Genomic DNA, 16,940 nt, shown 5'->3' with positions numbered 1-16,940 from the left:
TATCACCGGTGGAGGCCAAAGCTCGAAAAAGACCCAATATGGAGGCCTATTGGCCGAAATATTGGGAATTAATTGAAAAAATTGGAGACGGTTGGAAGTTGCAGAGCCAGGACAAATTAAAAAACAAGGTGCGAGATTGGTTACATTATGCTCAAATTCAAGAGGTTTTTAAAATGGATAAAAAGGTTGGTTTCCAGGAGGGGAAATCGAAACTAGAGACAGAATTGTTAGAACCAAAGACCAAGATTTTATCTAGAATGTATAACTTGCTGCTTATGTGGAACACACAGGATGAGACAGTTAAATCTGCTATGATAAAATGGGCACAGGATGTTGGACATAATATTATGTTTGAAGACTGGGAAAGGTTATGGAACACCGGAATGAAATTCACGGCATCTAGTGCCTTGAAGGAAAACATTATGAAAATGATATACCGGTGGTACATGACCCCAGTCAGGCTAGCCAAGATGCATCACCTGTCTGACAACAAATGTTGGAAGTGTAAGGAAGCAGAGGGGACTTTCTTCCATCTCTGGTGGACCTGCCCAAAAGTGAAGGCCTTCTGGGAAATGATTTATAATGAATTGAAAAAGGTATTTAGGTATACCTTTCCTAAGAAACCAGAGGCCTTCCTGTTGGGCATGGTGGACCAGAAAATGTTAAAGAAAGATAGAACTTTGTTTATGTACGCTAGCACAGCAGCAAGAATACTCATTGCAAAGAGTTGGAAGACACAAGATTTGCCCACGCTGGAGGACTGGCAGACGCAGTTGATGGACTACATGGAGATAGCTGAACTGACCGGCAGAATCCGAGATTTGGATAAAGAAACAATTGAGGAGGACTGGGGAAAATTTAAAGATTATCTGAAAAAATATTATAAGCTGTATGAATCCTAAGAAAGTGCATGATTAGGAAACGTTAAGCTTCTGCGAATATGATTAAGTAAATGGTAAAATTAGTGACAAAAGAGAAAAGGAGACAATTTAAATTGAATATGTTATGTTTATTTTAAAGGTATTGAAATTGAGATATAATATATTGTATTTGGATACATAACATTCGAAAGTTACAACAAGGTATGAAATAAGGTAACAAAATGCTGACATTGTTAATGCAAAGAACGCAGAATCGGAAGGGGTGGGGAAGTCCAAGTTTTATTTTGTTTTTGTTGTTAAAAAAGAGAAAATTTGTTTCTTGTAACTACTTTATTTGTTTATAAACCTATAAAATTATGGAAAGAAACGCAATAAAAAAATTTATAAAAAAAAAAGATTGCAGCTGAAAGGGAAATGTTTCTTTGGTTAAAAGCATATGAGCAAAGAGTGCAGTGGGGGTAGGTACTGATCCCCATTGCCCCAGTATTTCCCACTAACGGTGATCCCAAAGTCAGCTTAGGACATCATCCCAGTGCTTAGATTCATCACTGTCTTCCTGTGCTGCTTTCACTGTCTGTCTCTGAGATTTCACCTTCCTCCACTAGCTTTGAAAACTTGCCCCATACTTTGCAGTGCTGTCCATATGCTAGGCGTTTTCCTTTTCTCTTTACATGTTGTTTCCCGCAATGCAGGCATTGTCTCCTGCATGCTCCTTCACTAGGTGGCACATCTTATTTATAGTGATGTTCGGATTGTTGGACAGCATGCACCTGTGTCTCTTGGGTGCCTGCTAATATTCTAATTCTTGCTTTAGAAAGTTCTGCTGACCTGCGTACGTCCAGGCAGCGATGTAGTGTTAAATTGGTTTCTCGCAACGGCTGCACATTCAAATGCTGATCTCTTGTCCCCCAAACAATTGTGAATCTGAGGAGTCACCCTAAAATTACAGGTTGATGCTAGAGTCCTTAATACAGCCACATAAGCATCTGCCTTCAGCACCATGTTCCCTCATAAAGAACTTGACAGTGGCCCACTGTTTCATTTTGTTCAGGTATACAGTATTCATCCAGTGCCTTAAAATATCTCCTCCAGAGTACTGCCAGTGATTAGGCCAAGAGACATGTCCTTCTTGCCCCTTGTCTCCAGTAAGGCAATAGGACAGCTTTACTTTGTGATTTTCCTCCTCTCTCTTCAAAGCAAGAACCAGATAAGAGTTCAAAATCTTCTCTCTACTACCTCCATGCCTGGGTTAGGTTAGCTGCAGTGAAATTTGGTGGTGAAACTACTCTCCTCAATGTGTAGTTATTGTGGATGCATCGGGAAAGAAAGGCCTGTAAGAGCTTTTTTGTTGTTGTGATTGTATGCTTTTAATAGAATATCTATCTACCTATGTTCGTTTTTTAATGAGTGGGGGGCTTTTTTTGGCAGTTTAAAAAAACCCTGTAAGTTACCTTGAGACCCATGAGTGAAAAATGAGGGTGCACACACAAATATATATAAAACCACACTATGGTTTTATATTTGCTGTAAGCCACCCAGCCAGGGTGGGGAAACCCCAGCCAGATGGGTGGGGTAGAAATAATAGAATTCTTATTCTTATTCTACTATTTCTAATAAGACTAAGGGAAAATGCAGCGTGAGAGCATTTTAGTATAGAGGGGCGCCGGAGACGTTCCCCCAAGGCGGGGCGAGGGACGACAACTTGACCCAATAACAACAGCAGGAGCAGCAGCAGCCGCTTGAGGCGCTGTTGCTCTTTCCGCCCCCGGCCACGCTTCCCGCCTCCCTCATAGAGCGGCAGCCCAGCAGGTGGCGCCGCAGCCCCGCGAGCCCGGCAGGGGGCGTGGCTGCGCGCTGACATCGCCGGCGAGGGTGACGCAGCCCGGGGCGGGGGTGGAGCCTGGGGAGCCGTGTTTTGCATCGGGAGCCGGCGGCAGCGGCGGAGGAGGCGGCGCTGGCACTTGACCGGAGGGTCCCCTTCGGGTCCGCTGCCCTGTAGTGTTTTCCCCCAACCCACCTTCACGGCCGCCATGTACCGGGCCCTGTACGGCTTCCGCTCGGCCGAGCCCAGCTCCCTGGCCTTCGGCGCCGGAGAGACCTTCCTGCTGCTGGAGCGGAGCAACCAGCACTGGTGGCTGGTGACCCGGGCGGGCTCCGGGGAGACGGGCTACGTGCCGGCCTCTTACCTGCAGCGCCTACAGGTCAGGCGGGGGGCGGCGACGGGGGCAGGGGGCCGAGGGAGGCGGCGGCGGGGACGGCTGCCTCGAGGGGGGCGCGGCGGGGCTCCGGCCCCTTCCTCCTCCTGCTGCTACTCCCCGTCTGCCATGGGTGGGGGGTGGGCCTTGCGCCCGTGTCCCCCCCTTCCAGGTGTGCAAAGCACACGCACGCAGCTGTCCTGGGGGGTTTTCCAGGCGCAGCCCATAACTTCGAGGGAAGGAGGCAAGTCCGGATTTGTTTACGACTGCTTCACCTTTCTGTCGCTGCGCAGGTCCATGGGGCAGGAAGGTGCACCGGACCAAGGCTTCCCAGAGCCTGTGGCCTCTGGGGAGGTTGTGTGCAGCTCCGGGCACCGAAGAAGCACTTCGGTACTGTGGAAGGAAGGGGCGGAAGCCTCCCCCACCCACGGGGGCTTTGCTGCCTTTAGAGAGCTGCTGGGCACCCGGTGAGAATGGTGCGCACACCTTCCCCCGGAAAATTAGGCGGCGCTGGTCTCGGCGACGCCGTGCCGCTTTGAGTTGTGTCAAGGCGCAGGGCCTGCTCCGAGGAGATGGGCTGCTTGGCGTGTCTCACATGGTATGTTGACAGGGTAGGGGTCAAATGACAAGCCTCGTGAGAGTTGAAGGTGACTCTGGGCTAGAGAGAGTGTCTCCTTGCTAAAGGAAGCCTCACTTTACAGTGCATCCTAGTAGTGACTGTGTCACTTTCACCTCTCCTATCAGGTCTTTTTCAAAGCTCTTTTGCGGATGTTTGTCCTTGGTTTGTCCCTCAGTGGCCTGGTATTGCTCTTGCCATGCACTTTAATTGACTGTGATTTCTTATAGTTGGGCCAGGCAAATGGTTAAAAATAAAAAGAATATTTTGCAAAGAACGCTTTGCAATCTTACATCAGTTTCTGCTCCTAGTGTGCGGGGGGGGGGGGGGGCATTTCTCGTTACTTCCAAATATCACTACTATGTGAGATGGAAACTGATGGGGATTGGTACATAGGGAGAAATGAAAATATGCAGTCTTGCTTAAGTGGCAAGGAAGAGAAACAGGTGCAGAATGAAAGATGGGATAGTATATCAGATGAGGTGCACCCTAAGATGCTTAGCCTACACCTGCTTCTCAATGACCAAGGGATGTGATACATGCATTTGGGCCTAACTTGCACACCAGAAAGTCAAGCTCTAATGTGGGCACGTTCAAGGGTGAGTTGCATACAACCCAAGGTATTAATGGTATACTGTATTCAGAAACTGATCATGGGGGGGGGGGGGGACTAACACACACTCCTTCCCTTTATCTCTAGTGTTTGCAAATCCAATGACCCATCTTTCACACCTGATCTCCATGTGCAGAATATATAGTGCATTGGAACTCGAGTGTATTGATGTGGATGAAATGTGAAGGCATTTGTAATGCTGAAAAGGAAAAGGAAAAGCTATGTGGCAGTTACTCCCAAAGGGAGCCTGTGTTGGATGATAGCCATTACAAAAGATTCAGAGCTCGACTAATGCATGTATTTCTTGATGTTTATGTATACATTTTTGTGTGTGTACGTACACACACACAATCAGGCAGCTGTTTAGAAAGTATCTCTGAAGCTGGCTTTCTGTGTCTACTGAGAATACTGTGACTCCTTGAATGCAGAGGAGAGCAGCAGTGGTTTCAAACCTCCTTCTAATGTGGATTATAATAGAGAGAGGCTAATAACAGGCCTGTCCAACTACTGATGAAGGGGCCAGACGGCTAAGCCTGAGCAAATGTTGTAACAATAGTGGCAGTAATTATAGCCAAGTCAGACATGTTAGCAATTATGGAAAGTGAAAGAACAGATTGCTTCAGCCCAAATAGGAATCAGAGTGATGAGTGATAACACCCTCCTCTCTAGTGTGAGGGTGTATTTAGTGGAGAATTCCTAGGGATAGCATAAACATTGAAATGTGAATTTGCTTTGAAACAAACACAGCTTGGCTTAAAGCATTTAGTTCTAATGCTAGAAACTTGAACTTGTGCCTGAAGCAGCTGCATAAAGAAACCATGCTTTTGTGCTTAATAGTTATAATTTACTTACTTAAGAGTCAAACTAGAGGTGAAGTTTGTCACATAGTTTACTCTTGCATCGTTGATTCCCTCCCCCATATTTGGGGTGGGGGGTAGCCTCTTTTGGAACAGGCATGGAAGAAGGGGATCATAAGTCTCTAACCCCAACCACTGTCCTAACCTCCCTCACACTTGCCATTTGCAGTGGGAGAAACACTCCCCTCTTTCAATGATGGGAGCATGCAACATACTTCATTGTAATATTTTAATGCACATATGAAGCTTCCAAATTTTTGAAAATGCAAAAATCCCCCAGTTCCCTCCCCCCCAAAACCCCACAGCACATGTACAAGACCCTATAATGTTCAGAACACACTTGTGTCTTAATATAGGCAATTAATTAGTGTGCAAATTTTAAAGAAATTGTGTCTTAAAACAGGTCCATGACTCATCAGAAGCCCTGGCCTTTGTGCTGTTCAGGCTTCCCTATGTTTCAGTTGCTTACTTCTGAAAAGGCCTCTTTTGCTTCAGTATCTGCCTGTCTGCCAAGAGAAAAATGGGCCCAGTGTAAGGATGGTGAAGCCTTGCCCCTTCCTATTAGTGGCACTGCCACATCCTGCCAACACCCTCCTCTGTGGGCTGGATAAAGTGGATATGTGGGGTTGGAGCTGATGAAAACCAGCCCTGTCTGCTGTCCCACGCTCCTTATTTACATTGATGTGGACTTAGAACTTGTAAGTTATTAGTCATATTAATTCATGCTCCTTACTTCACGGGTAGCATTTTATATTATGTTGTGTGAAGAGCTCTGAAGTAAATGGGACAACCATGACTGGTTATGGGAAGTTGTGCTCTCATCATAAAATATTTTTTGGCAACTGCTTTATAATGGATATTGGTCTGGAGCCTGTCATTAATTTAATGTCCTGTCAGAATGTACCTGGAACATTTGTTTTTTTAAACCTTGCCTGGTGCATGATTATAGGAGTGTGTGCGAGAGAGTGTGCATACACGTGTGTGTGCAGGGAGCAGAATACATTCAAAACAGTAGGCTCCACACTGACCTCTGCAAATTGCTTGGTGCCAGAATTCCCGTTTTGTATCAAAAAACTGTGAACGGATCAGACTGCATTGGGGGTGCGGTCTTCATTGATGATGTGAGGTTGGGAGAGAACAGTATTTTTTTAAATGACCAAATTCAGCCAAACAGGAGTAGGGCATTTTGGAAATAGCTTCAAGCATTTTTAGGAATAACTGCACAAAAAAAGTTGTATGTGGCGCCTTCCATGGGGAGATGCCGAGTTCCCTGGGGAGACGTAAACTGCTCTCTGCCCTTGCATAGCATGGCGCAAAATGCCAGCCTATCCCCTGTCTATGCATGCAGTAAGAAAGGGTGCTCCAAAACTTTTTTATTTTCACAGTTGAGGATCAGTGTCTCAAACTTGTATTTAGCAAGCATTTTCTTCTTCCAGCACCTTAAAATGCATTTTGAGTCCATCTTTTATAGAATCATAGAATCATAGAATCATTGCCATCTTTTTGTCTGTATACAGGATAAAAATAACTAGTGGACTAACTCATCCCTTTTGATTTAGGGATAATCTGTATTGGTTTTTAAGAGGATTTGCTTTTTAAGCAATCCAGAGAAGTGAACTCTCAACTGATGAGTTATGCTTTCGATGATCAGTTTCTTTCCAGGTTAAATTACCAGCATCTAGAGCACATACTCAGGGACGCGGTTGGTGCTGTGGTCTAAACCACAGAGCCTAGGGCTTGCCAATCAGAAGGTTGGCGGTTCAAATCCCCGCGACTGGGTGAGCTCCCGTTGCTCGTTCCCTGTTCCTGCCAACCTAGCAGTTCGAAAGCATGTCAAAGTGCAAGTAGATAAATAGGTACCGCTCCAGTGGGAACGTAAACGGCGTTTCCGTGTGCTGCTCTGGTTCGCCAGAAGTGGCTTTGTCGTGCTGGCCACATGACCCGGAAGCTGTACGCCGGCTCCCTCAGCCAGTAAAGCGAGATGAGCACCGCAACCCCAGAGTCGTCCGCGACTGGACCTAATGATCAGGGGTCCCTTTACCTTTATAGCACATGCTCTGTTCTTCATAACACATTATTTTCTCTTTTGTTGTGTTCAAGCACCAGAAACCTAGCTCTTCTGGTTGTTTAGTAACTTGCTGTTAATTTAGTTGTGACATTTTTTTCCACACCAGCCTAAAGACATTTCTCCCATGAGTTCATTCTGGTAGGTACTTACAGTTGAGTTTAGCTAGCCTAATCATAGCATCCTGTATTGTAGAATAATTAGCCACTGATTTCAAGGATTTGCTAAGTTATCCATCTATTGATTTTCAATCAAAACAAGGTTTATTTTTTAAATTGCTGTAGCATAGCTAGGCCTAGTGAGCCCAAGGCTTCAATTGCTAGGAGACAATGTTCTGGTTGTTTACAGTGATCTGAGCAGGAGGTTTCCAGTGTCTCGGTGACTGTAGGACGGCAACCTCTGTCCCAAATATTTCTGAGCTGCTTTCTAACTTTGAGTGTACGTCTATTGCTTCCAGTTTGGTGGTGATGCAAGTGTTGATGAATCGAAGATGCCAATAATAATATTTGGAAATGAACCAAATCTTTTATAGAAAACCCGTGTACAAAAGAGTAGCTTAAGGGTTCAAGAGGTGTCTGTTCTTGAGTCTCAGTTAATAAGTGCATTGATGCTAATTAGCAAGATGCTTAAAGGTAATTTATGTTGCCACGCTCGCTGCAAGAACATTGCATCAAATGATAAGTGACAGTGTGTTGAGACGAGAGAGGATGTGTGGTGCCAGTGAGAATCACTGTTGCAAAAAGTAACCCAGCAGTGAACTTCATTAATAATGCAGTCAGGTTCCAGGTAAACTCCACATGCTGCAAGAGCTACAGTCCGCGGAAGAAAACCTCCCTCAACTGATGGAACTTCCCAGTGGGAGTTATGAACTGATATCACAGCGTGGCAATTGAAATAATGTAATTTAAAGTGGGATCTCTGACTTAAATTAAGGCATTACACCTGTTAATGCCACCTGCATGTTTCCTTTGAGTTCCTCCTTCACATCTTGGCTTCAAGAGGCAAAATGCACAACTAGCTTTGTTTTAGAAAATGTTCTGCCAGGCCGTGTGTGTTTTCTCCAGCTTAGTGGTATGTCGAGCTATTTTTGTTCTGTGGAACTACAGAATTTATAGTGCTTCAGTGCAAAACGGGGCACTGCTAGGGTTTTACTGTTGACCTGGTTGTAAAGAGCAGCTTGAGAATTTGAGGGCCATATCTGGTGAAACCTAGAAGACCAAAGGGTGGTTGATTTCAGCTGCAAGTGCACACTTGGTGAGGCTTAGTACCCAGTGAACCTATCGATCCCTGTCCCTACAGGTTACCTGGAACAGATGTCCAAATCCATCTTTTCTCTTGCCTTATGCCCTACCATCTTTCTCTTCAGTAAGAAATGCAGATTAATTCATGAAAGAGTCCAATTCAGTTTTACTTTGGTGAATTGTTTTTCTCATGTTCAGGATCTGTCACAACATATTTGAACCAAAGAAGCTAGCAGTGATCCTGGGCTTCCTTTTTTGCCTTCCCCTTGAAATTGTGGCTTGAGTCACCTTGAGCTCGTTTCCTGACTGTGTGGCTATTATATTCATTGTAATTTTGAACACAGATGTAGAAAGGGACATAGTGGTAAATGAAAGGTCCTTTTAAGCCAGCCTTGCTTCTAGGAAATGTGTTTAAATTCACGATGCAGATTTTAAGTTCTTGGGCACAGAATTTGCATGTTTGAATTTGCATCCATAGCGTTTTTCCTCGCATGGGGACGGGACGGGACAGCAGCTTCCATGAAGTTGCGTCAACACCACAAAGATCTGGTAAACTGCTTCTTACTCAGCTGCAATGATAATGGGAGAGTTTAATGTAAGCAAGCCTTTAGTGTCTAGAGTTTTGGATACAGGATCTGAGGTCAGCTACACTGTAGGGAACAATGACTCGAACAGGTGCTACAGCTGAGAGGTATGAGAAGCGCACCTGACAGCATCATCTGGTTAATTGCTTGGAGTTACTTGAGAGTCCCTAGTAAGTGCTGCCAATAGTTTAATGCAAAGCAGATGTTGTGGTAGGAAAACCAGCCTATGAACTTCACCGTGTCTGACTAAACAGGAGGATGCCAGTTGTTGGAAGATCTCAAGAGTGTAAGAGTGATACTTAAATAGGTTGCGAACAGCAAAAAAAAAAGTGTGGTGGCTACAATGGAAGCTTTCATCTGAGGCAGAGAATAATTTATTGTAGATAGAAGAGTGAAGTTTTATATGAAGTAATAAAAAAAATCAATTTAAAAGCTTCCTCAGGAGAAAGGGATTTATTCTGTGTGTCAAGGAAGTGAATAGTTGCTGAATAGGAAAGAAAGCCCAATGTAACAAATGAGGGCCTTATGGTTAGGTTAAACAGTCCATACATTATCTTAATAGTAAAACATGTAATCACTTAATGGGAATCTGGATCTCTTCCAAGTTTCAGCTTTTAGACCATAAGGGTTTGGATTGCACCATAGCTGTACAGGATCTTTGTCATCAAAGATGAAAGTGAGAACAATATTGCCTCTGTCTGTGTTGTTGAAATCATGACCAAAATAATAACAATTTATTATCTGTTACTGTAGGACTGTTGTCTTCTGTCTCTGAGAGTGAGATGAGGAAAAGACTGGCTCAGCTGTCACCATAGCCTGTTTATTCAGTTGCGGGAAATGGTCTGTGAAATATTAATCTGTTTTGAAACCCTCATACGTGCAAGCAGGCACATGGGTAACCAGTTGCAGCACAGCTACATGGGTAGAACTCAACAGGACCATGAGCAGCTCATCAGGCAGGTTGGATGGATTCCAGCCATGCCAGTGCAATTCCAGCAAAAAAAAAAAAAAAGTGGGGGGGGGTTGCATTGACATGACTAATCTATATGAACCATGTAGAGAGCTTCTCTTACATATGGTTCGCTACATGTAACTGCTCCCTTGCTGTGGCTGTATTTAAGAGCATTTGTTACCAGCTTAATATCACAAAAAATCTTTTAAGTGGCATACAAAGCTCAGAATATAGAACAGTATAAAACCACGCATCCCACATCATTGCAATAATGGATAAAACACAAGTCACAATTGTCAGGTACAGGGGTCCAGCTTCAGCAACCAAATGCAGTGGTCAGGGAAAGCGTGGGAAAAGAAATATTTCTTTTAAAGATCTGTAAAACACAACAGAAGTATGGCAGAAGGAAGAGCATTTCAAAAAGCCCATAGGACTTGTTGCTACAAGTAAGATCTCAGATGATTGAAGTGATCTATCTATGGGCAGGCAGTCTTTCAGGTACCCTGGCCTGAAGTTGTTTAGGGCTGTATATGTCAACAGCAAGACAGCCAATGGATGAATCGGATCTGTCTTTTGAGCACTGTGGATTTTCGCTGTGGCAGGTTAATTCAGACTTTAATTTCATGTCAAACTCTGAGCATTCCGCGCAGCTGATTGTAGAAAGGGTCTTTAAAGGATGAGTGGTGAGGACAGAGCAATGAGAACACAACAGATGAGTCAGGGTAGGAGGTTAAGGGTAATGGCCAACAGAAGAAGCAGTGCAGGAATGGGGAACCTCCAGTTCACAGGCCAGATTTGACCTTCCAGGAAACCACAGCTGCTTGCCCTACACCTGAAATAAGCTGTGCGGCAGGTAACTGTGGGACTTCAAAGAAAATGGGCTGCCTGTTGCTCCTTGGCTGGAGCAAGATTACTTTGTTGGAATGTGCCTTGCTCAGCAAGGAGAAACAGTAAATATTCTGTTGGAATCGTGTTCTGTTGGAACTCTCTGCACTTTGAAGCCTCCCTGTCCTTCTTTCCACCCCCTCCGTGGTGGTCAAGGAACAACTGTGCTCCCAAATGTTCTTTTGCAGTGGAGTTTCATTTGGGGCTGGATCCAGTCCCTGATGAAAGCAGTGGGACTTGCATTTGGTGCTAAATTTAAAAAGGACTGAGTGCATGCTTCACTGCAAAGGGACAACTGGGATGACACTCTCAGCTGTGCCCTCCCAATTGTTCTTTGGCAGCAGGGCTTGCAGTTGTCACTGTTTAAATTCAGTGCTGTATGCATCTCTTCCACACCCCATTGCTTTTGGCAGGGATCGGGTCCACCTTAAGCCAGGTGATTGGCAGGTGGGCAGATCCCACCCACCTGTCAGAGATGGCCCACAGAGGGTCGGCCTCCTGGACAAAAATGGTTTCTCCTTCTAGGAGTTAAGGAAGTGCGCAAGTCTAAAAAAATACAAGCCATCCTTTTTTGGTGGCTTCCTGCTTTCAGTGAGTTCTCATTGGAACGGCCTGTGTTCATGTGCTTGGCTGGTTTGCTGCTTGAACGCTGCTTCCATTCTTTAGCGTTGTATCCTTCCTTGTGTGAATTCTCTTGTCCTTCCCCCCAAAAGTATTGACCAAGTTCAAGGGTTCATCTTGCACTAACCTTATCCGTGGTTAATGCTACCGGAGTTCCCTGTGTAAGCAGAGATTGAAACCAAGACATGAACCTGGTTTGCAAACCATGGTTAAAAGGGAACCTATTTAGCATAAAGCATGCCACTGTAAGTCTTGGACTGTACCTGTGTACCTCAGAGTACCTTTATTGGACTGACCTCTGAGTAAAAGTGGACAGGATTGCACTGCACACTGAGAATGCAACTACAAAACGCTAGCCATGGGACTGTGTGCTCCCTACCCCAACCCATGTCTCCTTGCTCTGGTGGCTAGATTTCTACAGTTGTATTCTCAGTGTGCTAAACTTGAATTTGCAGTGAAATGGTGTGGAAGGTCGACTGTTGCTTTTGATTGGACCCTTCTTCCAGTCTGGGAATAGGATTTTTAATTGCCTACGTTCACTCTCTAGTGTGATTAATACTGGGTTATTTTAAGCCATGTACAATGGAGCTAATACTCCCTCTCTCAGTGGACTGGAGGATTTTTGTGACAAAGGAGGTACCACTGCAATGGCAATTTTAAAAGGAGCTGTTCTCCTAGTTTATTAGTCTAATTTCGAGTCTTCTCTTTAGAGAAAACAAAGGCATTGCCCATGGATTATAGCAAGGTTTGTAGCTTCTTCCTTGCTCTGATCTCCCTGCCTTAATCAAAGCCTCTGAGGATCAAGCTCAGTTCTGACAGCTCTATTATGCTGGCAGTTAAAACCTTTGTTGCTTTACAGTGCTAAAGAGGGCAAAAATAACTACCTTAGTGGCTGTGGCTAAAATTGCAAAGGCAGGCATTTAACAGTCTTAGGTCAGGTGAAGCTGAGTAAGACCAGGTGGTGTTCCTTCCTTCTTTGAGGCTACAAGAGCAATGTGCAGAATTGGCCTGATGTCCTGCTGCAAAAACTTGCTCATACTTACCCGGAAGTAAATTCCACCGTGTTCTGTGGGCTTGCTTCCAGGTTTGTGTGCATAGGATTGGAACTCCAATGTAGTAAATACTTACGAAAGATAAGATTTTCTTTGATAAGCTTTTTTACCAGTTTCTGCAGAGTTCTCTAAATGTCAGATTTAGTGATTATCACTGAATCTCAGTGCTATATTTTGTTATATTTTGTGTCTTATTATAGAGCCATAGGAACAGCACCACGGCTAAGGCATCTTGTTTGTCCAGCATTTACATATTCTGAAAATCCTATTTTTCTAAAACTGAGGGTTTGTCCTTTCAGTACATGTATAAGGTTTGGCATGGGCATCTGCTTCATAAGGGATGTAGGTGGCCAGTGTGTGCTTGTGTGTGTTGTGTGTGTGTGTGTGTGTGAGTGTGAGTGTGAGAGAGAACAAGAGAACGAGAACAGTGCTTTGTGTTTACATGTGGGAGGAGGGAAAGGGGTCGCTGCGGGAGAGAAGGTGTTAGGAGTGAGGTGCTGCATGTGTATGTCATTTGGTTAGGTCTATTTCCTGTTGAAAAATGTGTATGTGTTTTCTACATACCGTATTTTCTCTCTCTCCTTTACTCTTAGTCTTACTATATACTTTGTCTTGTGACTTCAGTTGTAGCCTCTGGGTTGACTCATTCCTTGAGCCATTGAAATTCCTGCCATGGATTTACTTGATCTGCACTCTGTGATAATAATGGGCTACATTCCAAAGTTGTTATAAACTGCTCGGTCTCTGCGTTGGCCCCCACCCCTTTGGGCCAATGCACAATACTGCATTGCAAAATTGTATGCCTACTATACTTCTGGACCAAATGACAAACAATGAGCAAAACAAAGAGGCAAGGGTGGGGGATAATTAAAATGGCCTACATTTTACAGGGCTGATGTAAAGTGATTTCAACACGTAAAAGTGCAGTATATAAGTATTATAAAGCCACAGTGATGTTAAATCTTGCTACTTTAAAGATGGCTCATGTGATTCTGTGAATTGTTTTCAAAAACAAGAAATTGTAGCATTAAAAAACCTCTAGTTTTAAGACTTCAGACTCTTACAGATTCACACATGTACAAAAAAATCACGTAAATTTCACGTTCAAGGAAGAACCTTAAGTTGTATATCATGCAAGCAGCAAGTACTCCATACGTACACTCATTCCTGTTCTGTGCACACTTACACCTACTTTCCTTTGTCTTTCAGCCCCAGGCCCCTTTCTCTGCTTAGGGGAACCACTGGTACTTGCTCTCCCAGCTCCATGGCCCCAATCAAGATTGGCTCTGATGGCTGCTCTTATTTGGCAAAATTTGAAAAGATGGAAGATTCAGTCACAGATCTCTGGTCTCTCTTACTTTGGCATTTAAGATACAGCGCAGGCTTTATTCAATGGTGGTTCTGCACAGCTGTTCCATGCTTGGAAATATTTAATATTGACATCATATTATATATAGCTAAAAGAAAGCTAGGTGTAGCCTTGGTCTCCTGTTACTAGGATGATAAAAGCAGCAGCTTGAACTGGAGGAAGCTCTTCTGAAAGTGACAGCCCTTTATCATATTATGTTTTACAAATGAATAGCTTATTTGGAAAGACTAAACAAATGGAGAACGAATGCAGAAAATGCATCACCTGGGTTATTGGTAAGTTTTCAATTCCTTACAGTTAAAAGTAATGATGCAAAATGTAGGAGCAAACGTTGAAAAGATGTTGATGGAAAGTTTAACAGTTGGGGTGGCAGGGTTGGGAAAGGAGATATGAACAGAGGAGCTAAAATATTCTAGGCCAGAATAGCTGAGGCTCCCTTTCTCCCTGTCTTCATACAAGAATAACCTGGCATGCAATGAATCGAGAGTAAATACTCTGCCAACAAGCAGTCTGTGAAATTCACACCCACAGCATACTGCTGAGGATATATATAGGAATAACACTGCTGCTTTAATAGAATTGTGAAGATAAGCATTTGTTTTTGTGTTCCAGAGTGCCTGCCACAAGGTTTTCAAGCAAGCCAAAGTTCCTCTAAATATCTACCACACTTGCTCTTGAACTGCAGGATTAGGCTATTTGGGGGGGGGGGGTGTTCTTGAGAAGGCCCTTGATGGGTCAGATCAAAGACTTACCTGGTCCAGCACCCTGTTGTCAAAAGTTGTCAGCCAGGTGATGCTTTGGAGTTCATATGAAGGGTATTCGGCCCCCTAGCAACTGATATTTAGAGAGATACTGTATCTGAACCTGAAAGTTTGATTGACTCATCTTCACTGATACCTGTTGATAGTTCTGTTCTCCATGAATTTTTCTTAAACATGGGATCTGATTGTTAGGCCAGTTCTTCACCTCCTCCACTCCGTGGACCAGCTTTTTGACACAGGTGGGCACAGCCACCCATCTATCAGTTCTCTGATGTTAAAATAACGATCAGTCATCCTGCTTTCCTTTGCCCACGCAGGCACTGGCGATCAGCTGATTTTCAGCATCTGCAGATCCCTGTTCCTTTGTAAGCAATGTTATGATCATTGGCACTTAAGAGGCAGCACAGGGCTTCACAAGCCTCTGCAGCCAGATGACCTGCTGTGCCTTTGCATGTGGCATTCATTGCAGTGGCTGTACAGGGCTGTTGCCCCACATTTCTGAGCAGTAAATGCATTTCCACTTGATGGTTCTCTGCCTCTAGAGTTGTTGCTAGAGTTTTTCTGCCATTTCAGACAGGGTGCATCCAGAAACGCTTGATGCACAATCCGCTCCCACCAATGACTGCCACTGGGAGAGATCTACTACAACTGCAGTAGTGTCTTGGTTGCAAGCAAAGGTAAGGGCAACAGCCCTATGACTTGCAGTTCCTGTCTTCTTCCTACAGATCACAGGGCTAGCCCTACAAAGGTTTGAAAGGTTGCCCTGAATTACCAATTCTTTCATCCTCTGCCACCTTAGGAAACTCTACAGATACACAGTGTATTGACTGATTGTGGAATGGGGGTACCACAAGCAATACCTTGGTGTAAAATTACAGCACAATACCAATTTAACAATTTCCCTATCGTGCAATTCTGTTCATAAACCAAATAAAGTAAAAGGAATGTGTGCAGGCAAACGCAGGTGAATTGGTACCTTTTCCTGCTGGGTCAGACCGAGAGTCCATCTAGTCTAGCATCCTGTTTCCAGCAGGGACTGGCCAGATTCTTCCAAAAAAAGCCCCAAGCAGCACTTGAAAAGTAACAGCCCTCCTCCGTTTGCCTTCCAGCTTCTTGGGATTCAGAGCTATACTTTCTCAGAACCTGGAACTTCCCTGTATGCTTTGGCAGTCCTAAGAATTCAAGGAAAACCCAAAAATCTTGGCAGTTTATTGCCATGGTGATGTATAGTCTGAATTCGTTGATATATTTGGCTATTATGCTGTTAATTGTTTTTAGTTTTTCAGGGGGCATTGAAATGGTTTTTAGGGGGGAGGTTGTATTTTGAAATAAGGGTGCTGTGGTGGTTGTAATGGTCTTTGGCTAAAAGCAAGAAAAACGTATTAACTACAACAAACCAGAATGGAGGGGAGGGGGATATTTCCTTCTGCCTGTTAGAATAGCAGAGATACTCAGTTGGAATTTTATTTGAAATTAGATTGATCAGTTGCTATAGTTAGCTTCCACTAATTACTGTAGCTATACAGTATTTTTATTGGAAATCCCATTTTTGCACCATTCATAGTAATTAAAGTTTATAAGCTAATGATTTTTGGACCTTTTAAGTGTGGATATGGATAGACTCTGCTCATTTCTGGCATTTTGAGCAGAAATAAATTGAATCCTTGGTACTGAGTAAAATTGACCATTATGCTTGGATTCCCAAGTGTGAGTGACGTTGGCAGCCCACGGCTGACTGTGCAATCCATTGTTCACACATTCTATCAGGCGACGCCTCTGCACAAACAACTCTTCACTTATTCAGACAGCATAGCACTGGAGCATGCTAGGGATGTGTAAACCTCTTTACAGAATTTGCTGTGATGACATCTGTCATTTAGTGTTGCCCTGATCACACAAGTTGACCTCTCCCTTAAGCAGTTGTTGTAGAAGATTCATTTTGAAACAGGTTTCAACCCAGTCTAGAGCTGTGCTTCTAGAGCTTTGGGTCTGGGTTAGAAGCACTCTATATTCACTCCAAACACTTTCTCTTTAAAGGTTATGCTCAGAAAAATGTTATTTTAAGTCTGTAGCATAGGCCACCATACATGGTGCTGATTGGTTGGCATGCTATGATGTCACCAAGACCACCCACCCTCACATTCAGAACAGCTTTGCACTTTATAACTTCTAGATAATGAGGGCATAAATGTGCATGCAGCAGTTTAAAAAAAATGAAACAGGCAGATCACGGGGAGCATGTGGAGAA

General features: G+C 44.0%; 1 protein-coding gene across 2 annotated transcripts in view; it reads left to right on the top strand.

Moving 5' to 3' along the window:
• Positions 1 to 2,743: 2,743 nt before the first annotated feature.
• The window catches only part of NCKIPSD (NCK interacting protein with SH3 domain), a 93,908-nt gene continuing 79,711 nt past the window's right edge, over positions 2,744 to 16,940 (top strand). Inside the window, exon 1 of one of the 2 annotated variants that reach the window (XM_083419817.1) lies at positions 2,744 to 3,082. In XM_083419817.1, the coding sequence (XP_083275943.1) occupies positions 2,912 to 3,082 (171 nt within the window). In that variant the 5' untranslated portion in view covers positions 2,744 to 2,911. The remainder of the gene's footprint in view (positions 3,083 to 16,940) is intronic. The other variant, XM_083419816.1, reaches the window with a different exon arrangement.

Source organism: Podarcis tiliguerta (genome assembly GCF_965153285.1).
Source record: "Podarcis tiliguerta genome assembly, chromosome: 2".
Taxonomy (NCBI): Eukaryota; Metazoa; Chordata; class Lepidosauria; order Squamata; family Lacertidae; genus Podarcis; species Podarcis tiliguerta.
Note: the sequence above shows the minus strand (reverse complement) of the source record. Positions and strands in the feature narration are given on the sequence as shown.